The following is a 27156-nucleotide window of genomic DNA, read 5'->3' on the forward strand; positions in this document are numbered from 1 at the left end:
TTTTCCTCAAGTTTTACCTGACCAGTTAATGACTTTTAAGTGATTGGAAGTGTTCGGTGAAAGGTGGCTGGAGCTGTGGACTTTGGTCAGTGACTATATTTCTTGTTGAAAACGTGAACTGCCTTAAGATGGCTAGTTCCATTTTGCTGATTGAAATGCGGCTGATGGTTAAATGTCTGTCATATCTGGGTGTGCTTTGGTGTCCGCTGCTTTTGATGTCTTATTGCTTATTGATGGTTTGAATTTCAGTGTACTTCTGGATGAAGACGGCCACATCAAGATAACGGGTGAGTACATCATGATGAATTATGCCCACGATGAAAACTAGCAGCTTTAAAATTGAATGTTCAAGCTCCATGCATTGTTTTATTTTGACATTTGACGAGATTTCAGCCTTGTTATAAGTGATTCTTATTGTTCAAGATTTCGGGCTGAGCAAGGAGGCCGTCGACCAAGATAAGAGAGCCTATTCTTTCTGTGGGACGATAGAGTACATGGCCCCTGAAGTAGTTAACCGACGAGGTCACGCACAAAGTGCAGACTGGTGGTCCTTCGGAGTTTTAATGGTACGTGAAATATCTTCTGATATTGGGGGTCAGTTTGTAAAACAGCTTCTCAAGGGCAGGTTCAAAGGCTGGAGTGTTTGGGTGTCTGGCTTAGTAATAATCACTTGTGTCAGGGCAAGTTGCATAAGTGTGTATGGGAGCTGTAAATGAATGCAAATTGATATGTCCCATTGACTCTGTGAGACTGCAAGAAGCATTGAAACCATTCTTCAGTCTGGTTATATTGGCAGGAATTAAATGAAGTTTTAATCCACTTTTCCTTTAATGCATTATATAAAAGCTATAATTTCTTGACTGCCCATTTTCTTTGTCTGTCCAGGACTTGCTTATTGATTTAGCAGAGCATTAGTAGTCTTGACGTTTCTGCTTCAATACAATTCAAACAATTGAAATGAAAGAATCAGGCAGAATAGTTAACTGGCATGGCAAAACAGATACAAAGACTTATCTGCTGCTTATCCTACTCTAAAGTATTTTCTCTTAAGTGGCTTTTATTGAGACAGTTGTGTTAATTATATCAGTATTTTAACTTGAAAGTCTGATTTGTTCCAAGAAATTGAATTTTAAAAATTAGTAGATGTGTGACAACAGTTTAAATGGTCCCCAGAACAGTCATTTTGGTGTCAGCCTGGCTCAGTTGGTGGAATTATCACCTCCGAGTCAGATGGTTGTGGGTTCAAGTCCCGCATTGGGACTCTCATAGTGTAAGATGGCACACCAGGAGTGTCTTTTGAATGACAGTTAAATGTTTATCTCTTTAGGTGGAAATTAAAGATAGTTTTCCTCAAAAAGAAAGGGAGTTTCTCTTGGTGTACTGGCCAACAATCCCACAGATAAAATTGATCATTCACTTCTGGCTGTTTGTGGGATATTGCTATTTGCAAATTGATTGCCATGTTTGCTACAAATAGACAGTTTCTACACTCTACAGTAAATCTTTTGAAGTGCTTTCAGATGTCCTCCAGATGTGAAAGGTGCAATATCAAATGCAAGGATTATTATTTTTTTCTCCGTGAGATTTACATTCAGTGTAATGTCGCCATATGGAACATGCAACAAATAAGCTGTGGGGGAGGGGGTGGAGCTGTACTTGCAGATTCCAGATGGTGCACTTCTATTTTATCATGACGAGCCTGAATTTCTTGTAGTAACTTTGAATGTGGGAGTTTTGCCAACACTGATGTAAGGGAAAACATGACAAAAGCTGCAGCCTTTCCAAATGCTGCAGGGAACTACAAAGGAAAATTGCAGCCAATCAAGAAGAAATTAATTTTGTGTAAAATTGGCCTGTCGTGTTTTATTGCATTCGAATTCAAGACTGAAAAATGTAATTATTCAGTCACGTTAGCGAAAACTATCATTTAATATTATTTCTAAGGCTTAACAGATCTGCAGGTCAAATTGCACTTGACTTCAGACAATGTGTAACCCTGATCACAATATATTTTGGAGTCTGATTTGGGGTATTGTAATTCCTAATGGGATTTCTTGATTTGCACAAATGACAGCTCTTTCTGGTAACTAGAAGGATGTCACACTGACTGCAGCAAGTCCAGTTTGTTTCCAGAGCAGAGATCCTGGTTGATGGCAATTTTGATGGAATTTCTCATCGTAGAATCATAGTCATAGAAATTTAAAGCACAGAAGAAGGTCATTCAGCCATTGAGTCTACACCGGCTATCAGAGAATGGTGTTCTTTAAATCCCACTGCCCTGCTCCATCCCAAATCTCTTCAAGCCTCTATCTGTAGCTCAGTGGTGAGAGCACTCGGGTTCGATTCCCGGTAGGGTGAAACCTTGGGCAAATTTCCTTACTCCATACGCTTGATAATAATCCCTCAAAAAAAATTGGTCAATTCAATCCACGACTGTTTGTGGGACACTGCTGTGTGCAATTGGCTGCTGTATTTTACTCACAAATATACAGTCAATTCACTTTACAGTCTATTCTGTGAAGCGCTTTGAGACATCTAGAAGACGTGAAAAGCACTATATCAAATGCAAAGATTATTATTATTATTATCTTTCATATACCTGTCTACTCCCCTCTTGAAATGGATTCTGCCTCTTACAACTAACAAAGCTGAATCACACCCCAAATGATGTTCACAATAGTCAAACCATCAACAGAAATCACGTTCTCTTGTCAGATCAGTATATGGTAGACACTATTTGTTCTCTATGAAAAGCCACTTGCTACACTTTACTGTAAATCTTGTGAAGTGCTTTGAGATATTTCAACACTGATAATGTGCCATATCAATTGCAAGGATTATTATTCAGGCAAGAGGCATATTTCAAGAACCTTATTTAATATAATAAAGATTATGTTGATTCAGTTGCTCCACGAGTAGCTAAATATGTAGACACAAATTTTCTTGTCAGCTATCTATCGACATACTGATCCAAGCGTTGGAATATTTTGGCAATTCCTGTAGCTCTATGTGATCATCAGCATTCAGTCAGGGTGGCCATAGGCTCGATAATACCAAGACAACCTTGCAACACTTATTGCAGAGCTCTGCTGTCACACAGTCAACTGAGGACCATTTGAGCCAGGGCAGCTGGGTCACCTTCCAGTGACAGAGGATTAAGTATGAAAGTGTTTACCGAGACACAGACGCACACACACAGGAATGGGAAATGGACTGCACGTTATTTGTCAGTGGTGGATTGACATTTTAACTTTGATGAAGACTTTTGACGTGGGTAGCAGGAGTAGTTTGAAGGACTGTTTTAAAATTTTTGATCGAGCTGTCCGGTGAGAGACTACTGAAAGATAGTGCAGCTACTGGGTCATTCACAGCTCTGCACTTGTGACCCTCGGCAGACCTGCTGCTCCACATAAATCTAGTTATCCATTTCCCATCTACTCAGCAATGGATTATTAAAGGAACTGAGATTCAGGACTGTTCTCTCTCCTTTTCGTCCCAATGGTAAGGAAACAGATTTGGGGGGTGGGGGGAAGGGCATTCAAAAGTATCCCCACAAATAGAGGGGTTATATTTAATACCGATTGCTTATGAGGATATCAGCAAAATGTGGCTTTGAGCTGCAGATGGGCAAAGCCTTCAACTTTTACCATCGGGTGAGTTATTAAACTCGTTCAAAGAGTGAGTCACGTAAGTGGGGTTGGCTCTGGACGGACGCATGATAGAATTAGCCCTTTCACATCGTAAATCCAATTCATTGTCAATTACTCAGGCCAAAGCTACATATGTCGTAATGTATGTTTTTGTCTTAATTTATTCCACAGTTTGAGATGTTAACCGGATCACTGCCTTTTCAAGGGAAGGACAGAAAGGAAACCATGGCACTTATCCTCAAGTAAGTCAATTGAAATAGAATGATCATATTCAGACATAGCAGATCCATTAATGCTGCATGAATGCTTGGAGGATTTAGGTGGAGTGTATTGCAGACAACCTATTTTATAGTCACAGGCATTTAACAGTATCCACAGATAGACAGGTTGAGAGACTTGCTCAGAGAGAATGATTTTTTGCATCTGTAGGTGGTTGGTGTTTGATTCGTATACTTGGTGATTATAAATGTAAATCCCAGCACAGTCCACTCTGTTCTGTACAATAAATTTATTTTTTAAACCAAGACATATAGCAGTAATGCTTTAATGCAGAGAGGTTGGACAGAGTAGCACCATGCATTTTCCCTGGGTGTTCTCCATCTCCCACTGTGACTCTGTACCAATGTTTATCTTTCTACTAGATCTAGTTATCCAATATAGTGGTCATAGTTTAAGAGGAGCCTCCGCCAAAGGATGGTCACACTCATAACTGTTCACATAATAACGGATCATGGATCTTGATCACGGATATGTTATCAAGGGAAGGCACTGCGTCGAACTCAGGCATCTCCCTGCAGCGAACAAGCTGGGAGGGAAAATTAGAGGTTGAGTCACTCTTTTGTTCTGTTCAGTCTATTTTGGGGACTTCGTCAATTCAGCAATGAAGATTGTTAAGTGTACATCATTGTGATGCAAACATTATTTGTAAACAAATTGAGAAAGGTTTGTGAAATGCTCCAGTGCTGTGCGTTGTACTGCAATGAATCATTCCATGGGTTTTGTGACAAAAGTGTTGCATTGGCTTTTTTTCTCTCCTCCCCCCGCCCCCCTACCAAAAAAAAAGCACGTTTGTTGGATGTTTTTCATTAAGGCAGTGCTCTTTAAGGTTTTGTAAATTAACCCACCCAATGATTTGGAAGTTTGTTATGAAACTGTTGCTGTTTGTTAGACAGAACTTGAAGAAGATGCTTAGTGATGACGATGTAATTTCAATTTGCCTGACTGCCAATAATCTCAATCCAATTTGCACTGCTTGGTTGTCAACTGAGACACACAGACGTGCTTCAATTCCTGGTCTGTGCAGGGCTAATTGATCTGGACAGAGGTACTGCAGTTGGCTTAGTGTCCTCGGGGTTGAGAATGCAAAATAGTGAATTGGTATTTCTGCTCCTGAACACTGTCCAGTGACAACTCTCCTCCTTTCCCTCGTGGGTTTGTGTGGGCACAGAACAAAGGCAGGATTGGGCTCGACTGCGATATCCCACATCCATACAGCTGCCAGCAAACATTGTCGGGGATCATATTGAAGAATAGCTGTTTGGATGAGACTGTAGGATGCCAAAGCCCTTTGAACCATCACCCAGTTATGTGCCAGAAGAGAAAGTCAGAAGGGAATAGTGGTGGGGGCAGGGGGAGAGAGTTGGGGAAGGAATCTGTTCAGGGAAAAAGCAGCAGGATTTCTATTTTGACAGCGGGTCTAATCTGGTTTGGAAATATCCTGAATTAAACCCCAATTTCCTGTTTGTTTTATTCACTGGGAAATGTTGCTGTGTTGCAGAGCCAAGCTGGGAATGCCACAGTTCTTGAGCCCAGAAGCCCAGAGCCTTTTGCGAGCACTTTTCAAGCGGAATCCTTCCAACAGACTAGGTAGACTTGTTTCACATCTTCTTGAAAACTGTGCACCAAAATTATGAATGCAATTACCAAATCAAGTCTGCTTTATTGCCTGATTTTAATTTATTGTTTTCCTGAGTAACTGGTTTAATTAATTTGTCAAAGGGACTAAAGAATAGATTAACTGCAACACCATGGGCTTGTGAAAGTAATCTGTTACTGTCTCTTGAGATATTAAATGTGATTCTCAGTTATCTTCATATTGGAAGCCTGCGAATAGCATTTAGGGACAGCAATATATTGAGTCTCTGGATTACTTACTGGTCCTTTTTCATTATTATTCTCCCAACACTAAATTACATCATTTGAAATTGTGTCTGCTTCTGCAAGTAGTCTTGTATTCATTAAAATGAAATGTCTCTGTCTTTTTGTCAAAGATTTTTTTTCACTTTTTTTGGTCAGCCTGACACAGGCAGAAATCCATCCCCATGCTTAAGAGTATCCAAACCAAAGTGAGAAATGGTTTGGATACTCTTAAGCATACATTAAAAATGTATCCCACCTACATATGGAAATTCCAGGGATCGATTGTTGGAATAGAAAGTGCACTCTCTCCCTGGAGGGACTCATCCTGCTTACCTTATGCCAGAAACTATTAGGAGCAGGTTGGCCAAGGCTTGGGAACCCCAGAGTGTGCATTGGGGTACCTCTGGAGTGTAACCAGCTAAAACCACATAATTTGACATCGATTTTTTTCATATTGGGCATCTTTGTCGGATCACCCAAGACAGCAATCTTTTCACTATGATTTTATAAATAGAAATCATATTACAGGGTAAAGATGATATAAAGATTTGTTGTAATCAGTTTAAGATAGACATCACCCTTCCTCTTCCATATCTAAATCATGCCGAGAAATTAATTCCAATTTGATACATTAAATGTAACCCCCTATGTTAACTGTGGTGACTGTTCAATATTATTTGTTTCATGTATAAAAATCAGTGTTACTGAAATGCAGCAGAAATTGATAGAAATACAAGCTTCTTGATTACTCATTTTTAATTCTGGTTTCAAGGTGCGGGGCCTGATGGAGTGGAGGAGATCAAGCGTCATCACTTCTTTGGAACTATAGACTGGAATGTAAGTACGTCACCGGCATCTGAAACCTCAGTGGCATGAGTTTTATATTAGTAAGAATGTACAATATTATTATTAATAATAGAGAACTAAGAAATGGAGCAGAATTGATTCACTACTTGGGTTTAGTTTGTCTTCAACAAGAACTTTATATTCTTTGGATGAAATATTATGTTAGTCACTGTGTCTAAATTGATCTCTCATTGGCCAGGCTTGTGAAAGTCATAAATAAGATTGGCATTCTCGTGTGTTACTGTGAGACTCATCTGAATACGTACAGGAATCAGTATTTGTGAATCCTTTACAAATCCTGTAAATTAAATTCCACTTTGCAGGAGTCCAGGGACATTCTCTCTCTAATGGCCTTTTGGAATAATTATGGGGCTTTTTGTCGCTGCTTGTTTGACTTATGAACAAAGGCTTTCATAAATTCCAGCATCAATTGAGCAGCTAAAGAGAAGCTTGACTCCAGGGACATTGACTGACCCAATTACACTATTTTTTATATTACCGCTGGGGCCATTAAGCAGTATAGCTGGAAGATAGGGTCATTTGCTTACCTTCCCATGGGTGTAAATGCATCGATTTGGAATGTGGCAGCTCAAGTTATAACTCTGGTTTACACTTGTCACCCCTTTTACTTTCCTTTCTGGTGGTAAGACTTCAATGAGATCTGCTGCAGATTGCTGCGCAGGCCAAGGCATCCATGCTGCCAATTATATTCTTTGGATGATAGGATCAAAGATTGGCTGAAATGCACACTCAGTAATTCAATGCAATGTTACTTTGTCTGACCTTTGAATAGATTGCTAGTTTGCCAAAACAATCTGTGCATTGCTCAAGGCTCCTGGTCAGCAGGAGTGGCACTAAGGAACTCTTCATTTGAGTCAGCATTAGCATTAAGGCTTGCTTATATACATCCTACCTGACTTAAACAGGGTTATGTTATCTCTTTGCAGAACAGACCTGTAATTCACCAAAACATGATAATGTACCCAGAACAACAAAACACATTCTGATAAATGTAGAATAAAACATGTGGTGCAGTCATTCAGTCAGAATCTTTTCATACCATCATCTACTACAAACATTAGATCAGCCGTGAAAATAGAACTGCTGTATTAAACTAATTTCCGTACATTGATATTTATAGTCTCCATTTTATTCTAAACATGAAAGTTTTCTATTATAGAGTGGGCCTGCTGAGTGCACTAAAAGTGGTATGAAAGGATAATAGAATTGATAAGTTTGCATAATATATTTGTTAATTACTTTGAAATGACTGATGTACATTATCTTTCCGCAGAAGTTATACAGGAAAGAGATCAAACCACCATTTAAACCCGCTGTAGGAAGACCTGAGGACACATTCCACTTTGACCCTGAATTCACGTCAAGAACACCAACTGGTGGGTGTTAGCTTCTGAAGCTTATTGTTAATCATTGTAAATCAGCGCTTTGTAAATCAGCTGCGGAGTTCAGCTACAGAATACACAGTAATCGCTGTTAGTTGTTAGTCCAGCATGGACTAGTTGGGCTGAATGGCTTGATTCCAAACCATGTATTCTATGTTTCTGTGTCATATATTCTATGTAAACTCAGTGGCTCAGTTTAACCTGAAATTTCACCTAGTTCTCAGAACCATAGATATTTACAGCATAGAAGGTGGCAATTCGGCTGATCGTGTCTGCTGACTTTTTAAAGAGCAATCCTTTTAGCCCCATTTACCTGTCCTTTCCCCATACCCCTATAGTCGACTCCTTTTAAGGTGTAATTAAGATCACGCAGACGTATTGAAAATTTTCGAATTCAGTCTTAATTAGGAAGCAGATTTTTTAAACAACTGCAGAAAACCAGCTTCCAAATTAAGATTGAACTTAACAATTTTCCACAATTCTGAGTCACCTTAAATTTTTAGGCAAAATGGTATTTGCTATGTACAGTTGCCATGGTAGGAAAGCACACTGGAAACGTCCAAGTGTCCTGTCTAACAATCCCTCAAATAAAATCGGTCATTCACTTTATGGCTGTATGTGGCACATTCCTGTGTGCAAATTGGCTGCAAGTTTGCCTCCAAAACACACAGTCGCTACACTTTATAGTACAGTTTGAAGCAATTTGAGACATCCTCCTGATGTGAAAGGCCTATATCAAATAATAATAATGATCCTTGCATTTGATATAGCACCTTGTTACTTTGGTGAGATGTCTCAAATGTAAGGCTTTAGCTTTTTAAAGAGCCATTCAATCCCAAGTTGTTTTTCTCATGTATTTTTGCAAATTTGTTATCTAAAACTGCATCTACTACTCAGCCAATAAACATAAGCCTTTAAATACAAAAAGTAAAAATTGAGTCCAAATTGCATACCGATTGATGGAGAGGTTGGTTGCATCTACTTGATGCAATTGTGTTTAATTGAGTTTACAATGGCATTACCTTATGTTACATCTTAGAGTTGGAAACCCACAGATTCATTGTTAAAAGAAGCAACACAGGCCGAGGCACAGAATAAGGCTTGTTCCTCACATGATTGTTGGTGTTTAAATGAAAGGTTCCTCTGTCCTAGAGAACAGCGGTGTTCAGTAAATGAATTGAAATTGTAGCTTTCGAGATAAAGAAAAGCTTTTACTGTATCTGGAAGTCGGGAGGTCAGTAGTCAGGGCTTCAAGGAAATTCTTTATTTGAGGATCTTCAGGACAACAATACTGTTGAATCCTTGAGGAAAACTAATGTCAGTGATCAAAGAGGCGTTTGAATATAATTAGTGCCTGTTATCAGATAAATCCCATTCTTGCCTTGGATGTAGTTCTGTTCCCTTTGTGAAATGATACACTAGCAGTGGGTCTGATTATAACAGCGATCTATTTCCCACTGCTCTGCCAGATACTGCTGTTTTATTTGATGTTCTCTTTCTGCCGAAGGCAAGCCTACAGCTTCAACATATGTTTACATCCCTCTATGTCAGATGTGCACTCGCTCTTGGCCAATAGAGAGATTAATATAAGATGAAGCGTCCTGGCCAACAATCCTCCAGATAAAACTGATCATTCACTTTTAATCAACAACTGGAACAGCTAGCCAGAAAAGGTGGTAGAGGTCAGAAGACTGAACTCGTTTATAAAGCAGCTTCATGTAGTTATGGGGAGATGGTAGGATGGGTGTTCCGCAAGGATGAGATTGAATGGGCTGAAGGGCCTTCTTCATTATATGAGAGATTGCTATGCACAAATTGGCTGCTGCGTTCACCTACGAAACACACAGTCACTACACTTCACAGTAAAACTCGGGTGAAACACTTTGAATCCTCTCAACAAAGTGATAAGTTACTATAATCAAACAAAGGGATTATGAATGTTACTCATTCTGAGAACTGCTTTACTCAGTTGAAAGGAAAAATATAAGGTGGCAAAATTATCTGGAGTTTCTTCTCTGGAAATGTTGCGTGTTTTAGTTTGCCAGCTAATATTGCAAAGCTCTGGAGGCTCCTGCCTAGTGGAATGGGATGGAGGAAGAGAATGAGTGGAGTAAGAGATCAAAAATTCAGATCATTGCTAGAAATAGTTGCCTGCTTCAGAGTCAATTTGCTGGAATTAGATTTCTGTGTCTAGAGTGAATTACAAATCCATCTAAATGAACAACCAAATCTCATTGCTCGTGAAGTAATGAAAATTGCTGTCACTTCTTCATCTTGTATGGTTTCAGCTCCTCCACTGACTATAATAATGTTGTTAATATTAAGAAAAGCTTCACATGGCAGAAAAACTTCAAATGCTAGACATGCACAGCCAGTCGACCAAGATCTGAAAGAGCAAAATAGGTCAGCGCTGAGGGTCTGCTTCTTTGTCAGATTCATCAAAATTGCTGTTAAAGGGAGGAAGAGGGTTTGATATTAGGACACTTTTGGAGCTAAGAGTACTTTTAGGGCAATTCTCCGACAACATAATAAGGTGTCTCAACTGAAAATATCCACAAACTGGAAGTTACAACTAATGAAATAAATATTATTTATGAATATCGCAACTTCAACAATAACAACTTACATTTATACAGTGCCCTTAATGCAGGATAGTGTCTTGGAGCACTGTACAGTGGTAGGGTTGCACACCGAGCGAGGGAGAATGGAGAGGTGACCCCAATGTAACTTAGATCCCGATGTCTTTCAGATACACAGAGTGTTTGCAAAAGTAACGCTGGGTTGAGTGATATGGGCTTTTTTGCTGACTTTCACATTAGCTGTGCTGTATCCTCACTTTTTGGAGCTGACCAACTCTGGCAGATGAAAATGAAAGTGCTTCATGACTGTAATTTAATGTGACTTCACTGAAGACCAGCTGGTTACAAGCCTTCTTGTGGTGCTGAGTAAGCAAATATGATTTGATTCCTCAGCAGTGCTATTATATATGCTCCTGTGCTATTAGCAGCAGATAAATGCTGTCTAGAAGGGTTGTGCAAAGGGAAGTGTACTGGAAAGTTGAAAGCGCCATAATAGTTGATTGGATTGGTCCCAAAGTTAAAAATAAGTAGTAATAAATAATCCCATTATCTCTCATTACCTTCAATACATTTCTTTGGCAAATATCTGTCTAATTTTCTCTTGCATTTGCTGAGAGCTTCAGTAGGTTTACCACATTCCATGCAGGTGGTTGGCACCCACAGACGAGAATCTTCACTCTAAGGGTTAAACCCATTTAACCAGCACCTCACTGATCTTTCTGTTCCTATAGTGACCATAATACAACTGCCAGATCTTAAATACCTGCCCCAGGCTCTTTAGCACTGGGTCTGTAATGAATGTTTCACTATAAATAGAGCACAACTCTCATTCCATGTCTCCTCTTGACAGCAACAATAGTACAAGTAGAGATTACATTATATTATACATTAATACTCTTAAGACATTTGCTTTTGTGCCTTATTTCTTGTATCGGTTAACATGGAGTATGTTTGGTGTTTGATTGAAGGGAGGTGACCTATATTTTGGACCCATTTCATTAAAAGATCCAATAGCATTAGGGGTTTCAAACAGTCTAACTGCTGGATTCAAGGCAGTAAGTAAAGCTTTTACCTTTTATAACAGTTGTCAGAGTCAAGTTGGTGGACAGTAATGAAATTCTCTTGGTCTTTGATTAACTGAGTCCAGAATTGCCTGCATCCCAGATAGATGTGAGTCCTTTACAAAAGGACAAGTGGCAATCCCCAGAGTTCAGGCTCCAGTATTTCATGCTCTATGTAAATGTGGAGTCAGCACTTTGAGTAATCCTCCCAACGTAAACGGTGCTAAACAAATGAAAATCTTATTGTATTTTCTATGATAATTTCAAACCAAAGTGATTGAAGTCACTTCTAGAGGTGCAGACAATTGTAGAGATGAAGATCTCAGTAGAAATACGTGGGTTGAAGTTGGCTGGATACAAAGAGCCCAATAATTGCATTTAAAACAATTTTCAGTCATGGCAACCCTAAAAATAATGTATAAAACCTTCGCTACCACCTTTTGTTAAGATGAATAATTTCTCTGTGTGGCTCTCATTTCCAGTTTATTAACATGTTGGCCTCTGCTGTATAAAGACTTTCGTCCGCAAAATGCAGTCAATCTACTTTACGGTGTATTCTATGAAGCACTTTGAGATGTCTCAACGACGTGATAATGCAAGGATTATTATTATTACTAAAATACCTGAGCTTGGTACATAGATCTATGTATGAGACACATTGGGTTTAAATACAGATGAGCACATTTGAACGCAAGGATGTTCATACTTTTCAATGTTATGATGTTTATACCTGGAATAAATAAAATCTGAAAGAGCAAGATTCACAAATGTCACATTTTCACTCCCAATCCTTTGAGTTTTTTATGCTTTTAGGTCAATCGTTGAAAAACTAGTAGTTTGCCCTTGAGGAAAGCGACAAGGAACTAAGCTGCTCTCGGTTCAAATTATACTTTGTGCAAAGAGCAATTTGAGAAGTGTTTAAATTAGGATGATGTAGATCTGGGAGATTAAGGTACAGGGTACCAGCAGAATGCAGGATTCTGGAAAAAGCAGCATATAAAATGAAACGAAGAGTTTGTGTATCCTGGTCAATAATCTTCCATACACATTGAACGTTTACCTCATGGCTGTTTGTGGGACCTGACTGTGTGCAAAATTTGCCTAAAAAACAGGCATACAAGTAACAATAATTGATGTAAAAGAACTTCTAAGATGTTTCGAAGTGACACCAAAAAATGCAAGTTTGTTCTTTCTCACTGACTTTGGTGTAGTGGTCTAATTTCTCTGTTTGCCTGTTTGACTATAATCTCTTTGTTTGATCATGACAACAATTGTTTAGAGCAGGAACCATCTTACAGCTTAGAGTTTGTCAGGCTTCTGACAAGCAGAGAATCCCTCCCCTCCCATTTTCCTTCTAACTGTAATATTTGTTTGTCCACAAAAAATACAAGGTAAATTATGTGGAGTGCTTCGAGATATCCTCCTGACATGAAACAAGTTATATTAAATTATTATATTCAGTGTTGTTATTATGGCATATGAAGTAGACGGAGACTGTGCAAGCTTTAATGCAGCATGAGATGTCTCTGATCAGTGCTTTTTGATGTACAAGCTGCCAGGTTTGATTTCCTTCCTGTCTCTCCTCACAGACTCGCCTGGCCTGCCTCCGAGTGCCAACACACACCAGCTTTTCCGAGGCTTCAGCTTTGTTGCCACCAATCTGGGCCAGGATCAATCACAATCCGAATCCCGGAAGCTCATCGAGCATTCTATTGTGCAGGTCTGACAGCTCATGTGATCTCAACATCAGATATCGAGCTCAATATTGCAAGATTCCTAAGAACAATTTCCTGCAATTTTCTCCGCTTCATGAAAATACTGACTCCTTATAATAATAAATATTAATCCTTGCATTTGATATAGCGCTTTTCATTTCTTCTAGACTCCTACCGGCTGGGAATCTGTTTAATGTGTCCTCCGATAACTCGCCCAAGTGGCCGTTATTTATATGTGGGCCTTGACAGGGAGTGTTGACTGTGACTGCAACACAGCCGAGCTCGGGTCAATCATCACCTGATGTTCACTCACCTGCACGTTCGGTAGCACGGCAGCGGGCTCTGGACAGTGATCAGTAGTAGGGAACTTGATTGATTCTCCCTTCCTAATCCCAGGTCATTGAAGCACCCTAACCCGGCTAAGATGAGCTAACTCAGCAAAGACCAGGGTTCAAACTTTCAAACTATATGGGTTTGTGGTACACCAGGTTGTGCCTTTATCAACTGGGATATTGGCAGAGTTCTGCTCATGTATCTCTCAGTAGGCTTCCCATTAACATGAAGTGTAGCTTGCTGTTACCAATGCTCCTGGCTCCAGTTGTTCTCACTCTTCTCTTCATTTCTACTTTTTATTGGAAATCGTTTCTTAGCAGTTACATGGGAACAGCATTCATTTCACTGATGGCTACGAGCTAAACGAGGATATTGGTGTTGGGTCGTATTCAGTATGCAAGCGGTGCGTTCACAAAGCCACGTCAGTGGAGTATGCCGTCAAAGTAAGTGTTTCAACCAGCAAACGGATAGCACAAGTGATCAGACACACACCACCTGATTCACAATTTTAACACACTACCACGCAAACGAGGAATTAGTGGGAGTGCTACAGTAATTTTTGTTTTAAATCAGAATGAATGCAGTCACATTATACCAGAAGGTATTTTTATTTCACATGGCGGCTTTGGGACTAATGTGTGGCACTAAAAACTATTACTATTAACCAGAATTGGGTCCCACAACTCATTGAAAAATTGCTGCAAAGCAATTTACCTCTCGAGCACCATCGGTGTGACTCACGTCGTAGAATCATAGAATTATACAGCTCAGAAGGAGGCCATTCGGCTCATTGTGTCTGTGCCAGCTTTTTGAAAAACACTATCCAAATCAATCCCACTCCCCCCCCCTCTCTCCCCATAGCCGTGCAAACTTGTTCTCCCCAAATAATTATCCACTTCTCTCTTAAAAGTTGTTATCGAATTGGCTTCCACCAGCTTCCATGTCCTGGTACCAGCCATTAGCTGCCTCTGATGTGGATCATTATGGATCTCCCTACATTGATTAGGGAGAGATGTGATTCAGGTGTTTTAAGATGCTGTAAGATGCACGTAATGCAGCTGTAATCTGGCTTTCTGATTTGGACTGGAGACATAAACCAGTGGACACAGATTTAACATTGGAAAGCTTCAAGTGAGATGAGAGAACAGAAGGTTTAGCCCCCAGAACTACTGCATTTGTGAAAGACTCCCATTCAAACAGTAACTCGCTAACTAACCATCTGGTGAGCAACATTGTTGGAGATCATATGGTCAAGTACAGGCTGAGAACGAGATAAAACACCAAGGCTCCTCCATGTACTGCTGGGCGAGGGAGGGGAAGGTGGGTATGAGGAGGAAGAGGAGAAAACTTGCTTGTGGAGGGAAGCAACCCAGGGTTTCAATACTGGTGATGTGACAGTGATTTTAAAGTGGAGTTCATGATAGGGAGGTTTACATATGACTACTTAAAAGAAGTAGGAGTGCTGGCTTGTGTGTCTTCATCTCATTCCATTGTGCCTCAGGTTCTGGTGAAAAAGGTTTATATTTCAGTGGTGACAATGCGCCTTTCATTGATTTAAACATTTCTAGCTTGTGCAGCGCAGCTCTGACCCAGTTGGAATCCTACCTCAGATTATAGTGCTTGGCACTGTCTCACACACTGCCTGGGGAAAGCAGTCACAAGCTGCGGCGGGTTGTAACAGAAGGCTGCAGTCTGCACATCTCCCACTTACATTAAATGGAAGCTAACACAGGGCAGCAGGTGCAGCTAATCCTTCTAAATCAATTAACCGGCAAAATAATTTGTATTCAAAAATTAGTATTCTTCGTTGGCAGTTTGATATCAAATCATTGGTTTGGGATTTTGCCCACAAAACACAGTGACTGCACTTTACAGTATATCCTGTGTCATGCTTTAAGACATCTCAACGATATAATAAGGTGCTATATCAAATGCAGGGATTATTATCATTCAGCTTCCAGAATCTCCAGCTAGTGTGTTTGTGACCTGTAATATGTTGATCAGACACTAATTTGGGGCAGCTCTTTATTTCACTGAACGGACTCAACACTGGCATTAGCAGCCCCTATAATTTCATGCTAAGGGTTGTGCTAACCTGCTCTTTACAGCAAAGATAAGCTTTAATTTATTTATTTTCTATGACCCATTTAATTTAGGGCAGAACTGTCTGAGCACAAACATAGCAAAATTAAATGGGCCGCGAAAAAAAAAACTGCTTATAATAACCTGGGAACCCAGTGGCAAATTCACTAAGATCAAAGCTTTAGTCCATTTTTCCTTGTCTGAATACCATGTATCTGTATCTCCTGAAGTCTACAAATTAATCAAAGCTCTATGCTCCCTCTCTCTAGTCGATACCATTTATAGTTCCACCATCCTGCGTTAGCAATCTTTGTGATTCCAACAGCATAACATCAGCACTACCTGTGATTCCATTATTTTATTTCAATTGGTTCTGATATTTAAATATATATAGGTGGTTATAGGTGCTGGCTAAAGGTGGTTTGATTGTGGATATTAAGGAAATAAATTGCTTTAAAGGTTCAGATTATATTATAAACCAGCAAAATGAAGTTACAGAGGATTGCAAGCGTTACCTGAAGCCTAAGATTTAATCAGAGTTCTACACTTCCTCTTTCCAGTCTATATCATTTATAGTCAGTGATGCAGGATTAATGAAATAAAAAGATTTGTTGAAGATTTTAGTCTGTAGAACTGGAATAGCATGGAATGAAGGCAGAGGCTGCTGATATGTAATCATTCAGAAGCAACCTGTGGCCACAAAGAGGCTATAACAGGAGATAGATTCTACAGCTGGTATCAAATTATTGACAGCTCTGCAGGCATGTATCTTAGTGTGTGCAGCCACAGCTGATTTTATTCCTGTTTGGAGTTATTAATGTGAATTTCACAGAATCGTAACCCAGAGCTGCTGCTGATTTTCAGTGTGGTGCTGTAGTCAGTGAGAGTCACTGATGATTTTCAGGACAGAGCTACAGACAAGTATAAATTGTTACTGTAGCTAAGTATAAAAGTTCTGGGCAAAGAAAATCTAGAACACTAATTAAATAAATTAATAAAATCAATTGTATGATTGTATGTGATTCACTGAGAGGCATTATGGAATTTTAAGTGGGTCTAACAACACTGTGTTTCTTTCAGATTATCGACAAAAGCAAAAGAGATCCATCAGAAGAAATTCAAATATTACTGCGATATGGACAGCATCCAAACATCATTACCTTAAAAGATGTAAGTGGATGACACTGGTCTTCACTAAGTCTGCTGACTGACAGCTACCGCCCAAATGACTGGACATTTCTCAACCTTCCTGGAAAATGCTTGACCAAAACAATACCTCTCATCCCCTTTTAGTTATTTCCACAAGATTGGCTTGAATGAAAATGGCCCTTAGACCCATTTTGATCTCATCCTCACAGAATACCCACGCTACCGTTTTCCATCACGGCATCATTTTTTAAAAAATGTCTAGTGTCCTGTGTTGCAATGTCCTATTCCAGTGTTATCAGCAAGTTTTACAGCTGGGAAACCATCGCCTTCCTCCTTGTTGGGCTTGATTCCTAGATAGAAATTTTGGCCCTGGATTGAAATTATATTATGCTGAATAATGATAATTTGGTCACTCAAGCCATGACAGTCTGTGGGACACTGCTGTGCGCAATTGGCTCCCGCGATTTGCTCACAAAGTATAGTTAATTCACTTTACAGTATATTCTATGAAGCGCTTTGAGATGTCTCAACGATGTGATCAGGCGCTATATCAAATGCAAAGATTATAATATTATTGAATGATGGTGATCCTCAGAGGGGTAAAATTCCTCAGACACTCCTGTACTCTTTTTCCAGAGGCTTGAGAGCAATTTGTCCAATGGGCATTTCAGCACAACACATTTTTCAGGAAGGGAGAGGAAGAGAAAGTTTTAAAAAATAGTGAGGCGAGAGGGAGCATTGGTGTGTATTGAAATAGGAGATTTGGATTTGCAGATCTACTGCAGATTTGGGTCTTGCAGATCAACAAGGCCCCGATAAAACAATATATTGTTCTTCCTTTTTTATTTATAGATTCAAAGAGTTTTATCTGAAAGTGGTAAACAAGGAAGATTTTCACTTTTCAATTGTTACCTCCTGATAAATTCGGAACCATCATGTATGTTCTTTTCAGCAAATAGGTCTGAGGATAGACTGTGTGAGTCAGCTTCAGGCACTGAAACCTGCTTGTTACTCTATGAGTCTTTTCCAGCACCGGCGTGCAGAATCGTGTGGCCTAACCCGAGCCTGATTTTTTGGGGCGTTGTTTTTCAGGTGTATGACGATGGGAAATATCTGTATCTTGTCATGGAACTTATGCGAGGAGGAGAGCTTCTTGACCGGATTCTGAAACAGAAGTGTTTCTCGGAGAGAGAAGCCAGTGCTGTGCTTTACACCATTACAAAGACTGTGGAGTACCTGCATTCTCAAGGAGTATGTCATGTAAACGTTTACATTAGTTTACACACAATATGTATATAGAGACGTGCATTGAATTAAGAAATGTACAATGGTAGGAGTAAGAAGAGTAATACTTCTATGTTGTTTTTGTTTTTATTGATAATAGTTTACCCACTCTATCGGGTCTTGGTATAATACAGAAAGTGTGGTAGATGACACAGTAAACTCTAGCTCTGGCAGTGGTAACTCCTAGGTAAAAGGAGTATTCCGACAAAAGGAAATGGGTTGTAAGAACATAGCAGTGCACAGGACCAGAAAACACTATTGTGATGCATATTACTGGTGCCAATGTGAAGAATAAGAAATAATTCTACACTACAGCATCCGTCTTTTACCTTCAACTGCACCCCATAATTCATAATATTATATATTGTATAGTACGAAGTACATAGTATTACATATTATGTGGTATATAGTTCATAATATTAGGTAGTACAACACAGTCCATAGTACATGGCAACAACAACAAAATTACATTTATATAGCACCTTTCACGTTGGGAGAACGTCCCAAGGCGCTGGACAGACTGAGTTACAGACCCAGGGTTGGGGAGGGTGGAGGGCAGGGGCGGAATCAGGGAGATCGAAAGCACGGTTGAAGAGGAGTGTCTTGAGATGGGTCTTGAAGGCACAATACATACATAATAATAGCTGTGTACACTTCGTACTAGGCTATAACATGATACATTCCCACTCAAACCTGCCTGCATAATCTCCCTCTGCCTCCGTGTTGTCGTTTCACATATTCACTACTCTTTGTGTAAAGTAATGAAATCTGAATTGCCCGGTGACCCGCCCTTGCTGCTGGAGCTATGTTCTCGCTGAAGGAGCTATGATGAGGGGTGAATCACTTGCCACCCCCCCACACTTCCCCAGTAGCCCGAGACCGACAACAATAAGAACCCAGCAAAAGGCTCGGTGAGGTCGCAGTCTATTTCAGGCAGTTAGGGTGAAGAGTACAAGCTGATACTCAATAAAGCATTTTGTACTGTAAATGGTTAAAAATTGTTCCAGCAAATGATGCAACAGGTCGGTGTTCATAGGGAGAAGCACAGATACCCTCTTGTCCTTTTACATATTCTAGCAAACCATGAGGGCTTCTTAGTGGTACCTATATTTTGAAGGTAGTGTTGGGACCAGCCTCTTATCCTGAAGAGCGGAGGGCTGTGCTCCAGCAGTAATTTGCTCTCTAGTGTTATCTCACAGGTAAGGCCTAACAATAAGCTTTGTGGAGTCCTGTAGTGTATTGGTTAGAACACTCGGCTCGCAAGCAAGAGGATCTGGGTTTGATTCCTGTGCAGGACGAAACCTTAGGCAAGTATTCTTACTCCACACGCCTCTGTTTGCTAAAACAGTAAGTAGGAATCTGGTTGTTAGTCGATTGGTGGATCAGTTTTCCAGAGGTAATATACCCTTCAAAATAAATAAATAATTATTATAACCCATTTATTTGCTTCAGAATATTCCCTTCACCTAAGAGCACTCATTTAAGCAACAGTATTATTTTAATGGTTAGTACATAAAAATCTCAGATGTCTTTATTAGCTTTCTTTTAAAATCCCTGGTATGGTGAGAAAGATATAAAAGACATCTGTGATTTTGTTTAGACTGAATAAGCAAGAAAGAGATCTGCTTTATGGATAGTAAATATGTTGAAACATTCAGCCTTAGACATCAAAAGGTTACCTTTACAGATGCACTCTGAGAATGAACTTAATGCCGTTCCTTTTCTATGGATGGTTGTTAAATACAGTACCTCCTCATTCTTATGGGAATGGTGGCTGCATGTCATGTAGTGGAGCCCAAACATATAGAGGAATGAAGTGGGAGTATGCAAGATCAATCTCTCACTCTGTTCAGTTCCTAGTCTGAGCTGCCTCATCCGTGAAAGTTCTGGGCAGAAGTCACGATACCTTGCTATAGAGAGAGAAAGAGGGAGATAGAGAGGGATGGAGGCAGTGTCAGGGAGGTGTTGTTTTGGGTTTTTGGGGTTTGCCAAAGACAGGGCTGGCAGAGCTCTGTTTGATGCAGACATCTCTGACGAAGCATTGCTTTTTCCTATTAGGTTGTCCATCGAGACTTGAAACCAAGTAACATTCTGTACGTGGATGATTCGGGAAATTCAGATTCCATCAGGATCTGTGATTTTGGTTTTGCAAAGCAGCTTCGGGCAGAGAATGGCCTACTGATGACCCCTTGTTACACGGCCAACTTTGTAGCACCCGAGGTAAGGTGATGAAGGCCGTGCTTCCACTTGCATGCTATTTAGTTGAGGTAAAGAATTTAGGAACATTTTCCTACAAATGGTTCCTGCCTCACTTGGGGACTTCAAACCCATATAATCTATGATAACACTCCAATGCATGCTGCGGTTGTGCTGCATTGTTAAAGGTAACGTCCTTCGGAAGAGATGTTAAACCAAGTACATGTCTGCCTGTTCAGGTGGACGTTCAGGATCCCATGACACAATTCGAAAAGAGAAGAGAGTTTCTGCAGATGTTCTGGTCAAAGATTCTCCAAATAATAATTATCCCTCACTCCATGGCTGTTTGTGGCACATTTCTGTATGCAAATGATATGAGTTGCCATATTCGTCTTCAAAATTCACATTCACTCCACTTCATTGTATGCTCCACTTTATGCTTTGAGACATCTTCCTGATGTGAAAGTCGCTATATCAAATGTAAGAATTGTTATTATTTATTACACAGTCACTGCACTTGACAAAAATCAGATGTGAAGCTGTTTAAAATGTTTCAACATTATAGGCACCATAGCAAGCATTAAAATATTTAACTGACAGTATGTCAGACACAAATGTATCAACTTCAAGTGAATAATAGCATTTTTAAAAATATATTTTGTATCAATCTCTCTTACAGGTACTAAAGAGGCAAGGATATGATGCGGCCTGTGATATCTGGAGTTTAGGGATTTTACTATACACTATGTTGGCAGGGTAAGGAAGCTTTTGTTTCCCTCATCACATCGCAGTTGCTAGGCTTTTATCACCTTTGCTGTATTTTTCCTCCTTTTCAGGTTCCACACATACCATTTGCTAATATCTAGCCTGAAAATGTAAGTAGGTAGCAATCTATCCATAGCATTCTCATTGGCACATCGTACTGGGAGACACATGCATTTTAATGGATTAGGGTTTTTCTTTATGTGTATTACAAGCTTTCGGGATTAATGATTAGCTCTTTTGCAAATCTCACAAATCGAACAGCTTCTGATATTGGTAAACAGGAAGTCGCAATTAACCCAATAAATATGGTTTGGAAACATTGCAAATTCAAGCTCTCATGTCAGATGTTAGATGCAAAGAAAATCACAAAGACAACGTACTGAAGCACCAAACTCAGAGATCGACTCCTGCACCAGAGTGATACTTCTAATTCCCAAATTATGGTTGTTTTGTGACCCCTCAGAAGTACTTGATGAAGAAAATCCTTCGGTCTATTTGATCTCATCCTTCCAGAATATCCACCCTATCATTTTCCCATTACGGCATTTAACTGTTTTTAAATTAGTCCAGTGTCCTTTTTAAATTAGTCCAATACAACCTTTCCTGGTAACCCATTCTCCTTATCCTGCTTACCCTCTGGGCAAAGAAACACTTTTTGCAATCTGTTTAAAAAAATTGACCTTCGCAATCCTGAACCTGTGTCTTGTCAGTCGGGTTGGAACTCTGGAAGAATGAGATCAATCGGAACAAAAGTTCTGATCCTCTCTTATAACCTTATGAGCCCTTACTTTGTCATCTGCAAATGTAACTACCTTGCAAATCCATGTCATTTATACCGGGAAAGCCTGTTACACGCTCCTCCGTTTAGCATTGCGTCACTTATAAGTTGATTATTTAATGGACCTTGACATTTTATGATATTATAAGTCATGAAAATGCGGTTATCACGAGAATATCGCTAGTAGGTTGTGCATCCAGAGAATAGTTGCAGCAGGTCAAGTCTTGTGTGATGAGAGCAGCTGGTTGACATTTGGCTGAGTGTATGTGCAGTGCTCACCAGTGATATCACCATTGATGACACAAACCTGGAAGCGCTGACAGCGTTGTTTGTTTTGTGTCCTTGCTGATGACCTGGGTTGGAATTTCTGGTTCACAATAACAACTTGGGATTATATAGCGGCCTTCACGCGAAGTAGCATCTTGGAGCACTTAGCAGTGTTATAGCAGAGATTTTCCTTGTGTATATATACATGTATACAGTCTCAGCACAGACGTCTAAGGCCTCCCACCAACCACAAGTCTCTCCCTGAATTCTCTGAGCCCCATCGTTAAAGGAAAACTAGACAACCCAAAGCTGAGCCTGGTGTATACTTGTAGGAGCTGTACTACGCTGGACAAGTACAACAGCACCCTCTAGTGGACTTGTTTAATATAACAATTCCTGATTTTAGTTCTTCTTTTTCTTCCGTCCTTATCCTGAACGTCCTGGGTCTTGATGTGGTTCTATTACATGAGAACCAGCCACCTTCTGGTACCATTCATGTCTAAATAATAAGCAGGTCAGTGCCGGCAGGCTGCTTGACTATAGAGGGGATTACATCTAAGCCTCTTTCCATCCTACTCAACTCCTCACATGCACATTGTAGCAGGAGGTAAGAGTTAGATCTCTTGCTGTTTAAACCCCTTCCTAACCTTAGGAGCATTGAGACCATTTGTTGTAGTAACGCAGCAACAGACTAGGGAGACTACACAAGTCCTTCCTGAGCTGTGCAACTAAGTGCCACACCAAACACACATTGGTGTATTCAGGGCTTCTTGCTTTTTGCAGCCGTTGCCTACGGGAGTTAAAAAATAAACGATTCTGATGCAAGGTTTACAAAGTCCAAGTGATTTGTCCCCCCTCTTTTTTTTCGAATGGGTTCAGGTTCACACCATTTGCAAATGGACCAGATGACACCCCGGAGGAAATCTTAGCACGCATCGGAAGTGGGAAATACGCCCTCACTGGTGGGAACTGGGACACTGTTTCTGATGCTGCCAAGGTAAGAGTTTAAGACTGACTTTATCCTTGTTTCCAAGTTATTGACACTCCACTCCCCTGCTCACATATCGATGAGACTGAGTGCACTGTGTGTGTCACAGACAATCCAATAACAGTCATTTCTCAGTGTTCAGAAGAAGCTTATAAACCCATTGATCTCTCTTGAACTATATGATACAATGTGAGCCCTCAATTATACGACTGCTATCTGATCATTCCCGGGAGTATTATTCTCTGTACAAGTGATCTAAATCGTTTGATTTTATACTGCCATTCACTACCATTATTATGGGTGTAAACTACCAAAATCCCTCATTTGTATTATTGCTGTATAATCACTCCCAGGTGCCCATTATTCTCAAAGTTAAACAGGTTAGGAACCAAGCCAATGTTCGTCTTCAAACCCCTCCAAAGTTTTGTTCCTTCCTACCTCTGTGGTCTGCTAACGCCATACCAACCTGTCTGTTCCCTCCGCTCAGCAGGTTTTGGCCTGCTCCACGTACCACGTCCGGCCCACCCCACCATCAGCCTCTCTGCCCCCACCCTTTGGAACTCCATCCCACAGTCCCTTTGCCTTGCTCCCTCCCTTCCTCTTTTAAGGCACGCTACAAGACCTTTCCTCTTCGACCGCGCCTTTGATCACCCTCCTTCCCCACCCTCCCTGCCCTCCACCCCTCTGATCCCAACTCCCTGCTCAAGTCCAAATCTCTGAATGTCCAGTGCCTTTGGACATCCTCACGATGTGAAAGGTGCTATACAAATGTAATCTGTTGTTGTTCCTAATTTCTCTGTATGGAATAGTCTCTGTATAAAAATAATGACAAATTCACTTAAAAAGTTTTTTAAAAAATTGAGTAGGAAGTTTCCTGTGAATTGACTTGCCTCTGTCTGGTTTGGATTCCCTTAAACGCTGTGATGGATTTACAATAATAATCCTTAATTTGATTCTTGTTGGGTGGACGTCTCAAAGTGCTTCACAGAATATACTTGTGCAATATTATCGCAGTTTAAACATTAAAGGTTAGTTTTTTTTTATCTTGAGACGAGTGAAATACTTTGTGCATCCGGCTTTGATTTCAATTGGACTCAAAAACGTTGCAATTTCTATTGTCTTTTTGATCATGTGGAAGAGTGCCACCTAGTGATGATCGACTGGTTGGAGACCCATGGCCCAGACTGTACGAGTTGTGGGGTTTGAACCTACAACCCTTCTGACTCAGGTGCGAGAGCACTACCTCTGAGCCAGGCTGACACATGTGTTCCTGCATGAATCAGACACCAGGCTGGACAAAAAAAAGTTTGATTCAACTAAATGCCGCACATGAAGTGACTTGACTGTTTTGGGATTCCTGCAGGATATGGTGTCTAAAATGCTACACGTCGACCCTCATCAACGGCATACAGCAATGCAGGTACTGCGACACCCATGGATTGTGAATCGGGAATTCCTATCACAGAGTCAGCTTAACAGGCAGGATGCTCAGTTGGTCAAGGTGAGCTTTGAACAGGCTGGATGCAAGTTTTAACATTTTTTTTTAACCTTTTCCTTCTCCTGAAAATATTGTGACTTCTCTTTCCTTGTACTGGGACAAGGCTTGGGTACGTGGGAGTCAGGTACTTGATAACCTGCCCCAAGTGTCTATTCTTAATGTGTGAATCTTCACAATGAGCGAGACCAGAGTATTTGATGCAGGGCTCTGTGCCTTTGCCAATTTCCGTTGTTACCTGCCATATGCACATGTGTAGCTTCCAATAGTAGATAGCTGCCAGATGGCGAGCAGGAGCAGGAACTGTGGCTGATTTTCCTCTCATCCAAGGATGCTAAGGTTCACTAAAGTGCTTTTACTGATGCACCAGCTGAAACTAATGAACTGAACACAGCCCTGGCTTTGAAACAGTTCTGTGTCCCAGCATCTAATGGAGCCTTTGGGGTGCTAATAGAACATATACTCAATACTGCATTATGTTTTCCATGCCTGACTGCAACAACAGCAATATTATATTTGTGTAGCGCCTTTCACGTCGGGAGGACGTCCCAAGGACTAGCAATGAACTGACCTATCAGTGGTTAAGCATCAGCACCCCAGATTACTTTTTAACAATAAGAATAGAAGAAACTTAAGACAGGTATTCAAGTACCTGGTTCCCAGATAATGAAGTACCACAGGCTTGTGTAGAGCCTTATTCCCAGCTGGTAAATATATAACTAATGTTTCTCACTGATGGTCAGGACATGAATTGTGATGCTCATTTTACAGATTGTTTTAAATATCTATTATCACAGGGTGCAATGGCTGCCACCTACTTTGCTTTAAACCGTACACCTCAAGCACCAAGACTAGAACCTGTGTTGGCTTCAAACCTGGCTCAGCGACGAGGCATGAAGAGATTGACTTCTACAAGACTATAACAGTTGCCGTGAAGCAGCTCTAGGAAACCAAGAGTATTTTTTTATGTAAAAACAGATAATGGATAATATGGACCTTCATGACCAATAAGTGACCACAAACGACCCAACGTACTCATAGAGGTTGGGCCTAGATTTGTCCAACTGTTGTTCAAAAACAGATTAAAAAGAGACATTGTAAAGGATTAAGAGGAGACGACAGGAACACATTTTTTTTCAAAATAATAGGCTTTCTTATTTTTTTGCCTCATAACATTAGAAAATGTGTGGCAAAATGTGTGGTAAAACTACGCTTAACTCTTTCCTGATTGACGAGAGAACAATGCCCATCTGAGGGGCTTGAATGAAACATGCGCGCTAGGGGCTCTATATACAGTATGGCTCTTTCCTTACCCCTTGATTCCGCTTCAAAAGGTAAGGTTTTAAATGTGAGCCTAGCCCATTACACTCAAGTCCTACTGGGCCCAAGAAGACTGTGTGGGTCTCCTGTTTGCATTTGGAAGTTGGAATCTGTTTCAGTGAGATGATAATGGACTCATTAAGTTGACAGTGCTTTCTTCATTGAGACGTTCTCATGTTTTGTAATTGTAAATTTTTAAATGTCCCAACACAATGTGAAATAGAACAAAGCACAATATACTTTCAAGGTGTGGAAGGTCCTAAGAAGTTTGTAATTAATGGTGAGTCTTTGTGCAGTAGAATGAGCTAGACCATGCCACAGTAAATATGTACGAGCTAACATAGATTTGTTTCTAAGCGCCATAAAATACACTTTGCACTAGATATTGCCTTGATCTGTGGTGCTTTACAACCTGCATAAGTTGTTGTAAAGGAATGATACAACTTAATATGGTATAATATAGCATTGCTATGGCATGTATTCCAGTGTCTTCACTTTGTCTTAACGCCTTCTGCTCTTGTCCCTGTCATGTGCAGAGTTCACCAACACTGTATTCTCAGACTTCTCTTCCTTATCTATCTGCTCCCTCTTGGTTATGCCATCCACAAGCATATATATATATGGATGACATTTAACTCCACCTTTCTGCCTCTACCCTTGACTCCAGGAATACTGCTGTTCTGCCTGGCAGACATTAGTCCTGGCGAGCCTTAACTTTATCCAGCTCAACATTGACAAAACAGAGGCCGTCTTGCTTGGTTCCTGCCAGTGCCTCCTCACATTGGGTGCAGACCCAAGTACCCAGTCCAACTCATGGAGCTTGTAACAAATCTTAGTATCTTGTTCAACCCTCTTTCTTTGAACATTCCATCCAGGCCCTGACCTTGTCTGCTTTCCTCAATATTCACATCATCGCCAGCTTTGCCACTACCACAACCTCAATGCAGATGAACCCCAAAACCTTTCCTTTGTCACCTCTGGACTCCCCAAGTTCCAGATAATTTAGGGCTCTGTATCCCATATCCACTTCTACACTGGATACGTGAGCCCATCACACTGATGCTCACCTGGCTCCCTATCACCCACAGATTGACTTTAAGGTCTTG

General features: G+C 40.4%; 1 protein-coding gene across 4 annotated transcripts in view; it reads left to right on the top strand.

Annotated features, from left to right (window-relative positions):
• Nucleotides 1-26506, top strand: part of rps6ka2 (ribosomal protein S6 kinase, polypeptide 2) — a 133055-nt gene extending 106549 nt beyond the window's left edge. For 3 of the 4 annotated variants that reach the window (XM_007894325.2, XM_042333577.1, XM_042333575.1), the window contains 15 exons: nt 250-287; nt 424-566; nt 3822-3892; nt 5428-5516; nt 6562-6626; nt 7930-8032; nt 13268-13398; nt 14044-14169; nt 16889-16978; nt 18050-18208; nt 20300-20461; nt 21117-21193; nt 23127-23244; nt 24599-24736; nt 25528-26506. In XM_007894325.2, the coding sequence (XP_007892516.1) occupies nt 250-287; nt 424-566; nt 3822-3892; nt 5428-5516; nt 6562-6626; nt 7930-8032; nt 13268-13398; nt 14044-14169; nt 16889-16978; nt 18050-18208; nt 20300-20461; nt 21117-21193; nt 23127-23244; nt 24599-24736; nt 25528-25653 (1636 nt within the window). In that variant the 3' untranslated portion in view covers nt 25654-26506. The remainder of the gene's footprint in view (nt 1-249; nt 288-423; nt 567-3821; nt 3893-5427; nt 5517-6561; nt 6627-7929; nt 8033-13267; nt 13399-14043; nt 14170-16888; nt 16979-18049; nt 18209-20299; nt 20462-21116; nt 21194-23126; nt 23245-24598; nt 24737-25527) is intronic. The other variant, XM_042333576.1, reaches the window with a different exon arrangement.
• The last annotated feature ends 650 nt before the right edge of the window (nt 26507-27156 follow it).

Source organism: Callorhinchus milii, unplaced genomic scaffold (assembly GCF_018977255.1).
Source record: "Callorhinchus milii isolate IMCB2004 unplaced genomic scaffold, IMCB_Cmil_1.0 Scaffold3, whole genome shotgun sequence".
Taxonomy (NCBI): domain Eukaryota; kingdom Metazoa; phylum Chordata; class Chondrichthyes; order Chimaeriformes; family Callorhinchidae; genus Callorhinchus; species Callorhinchus milii.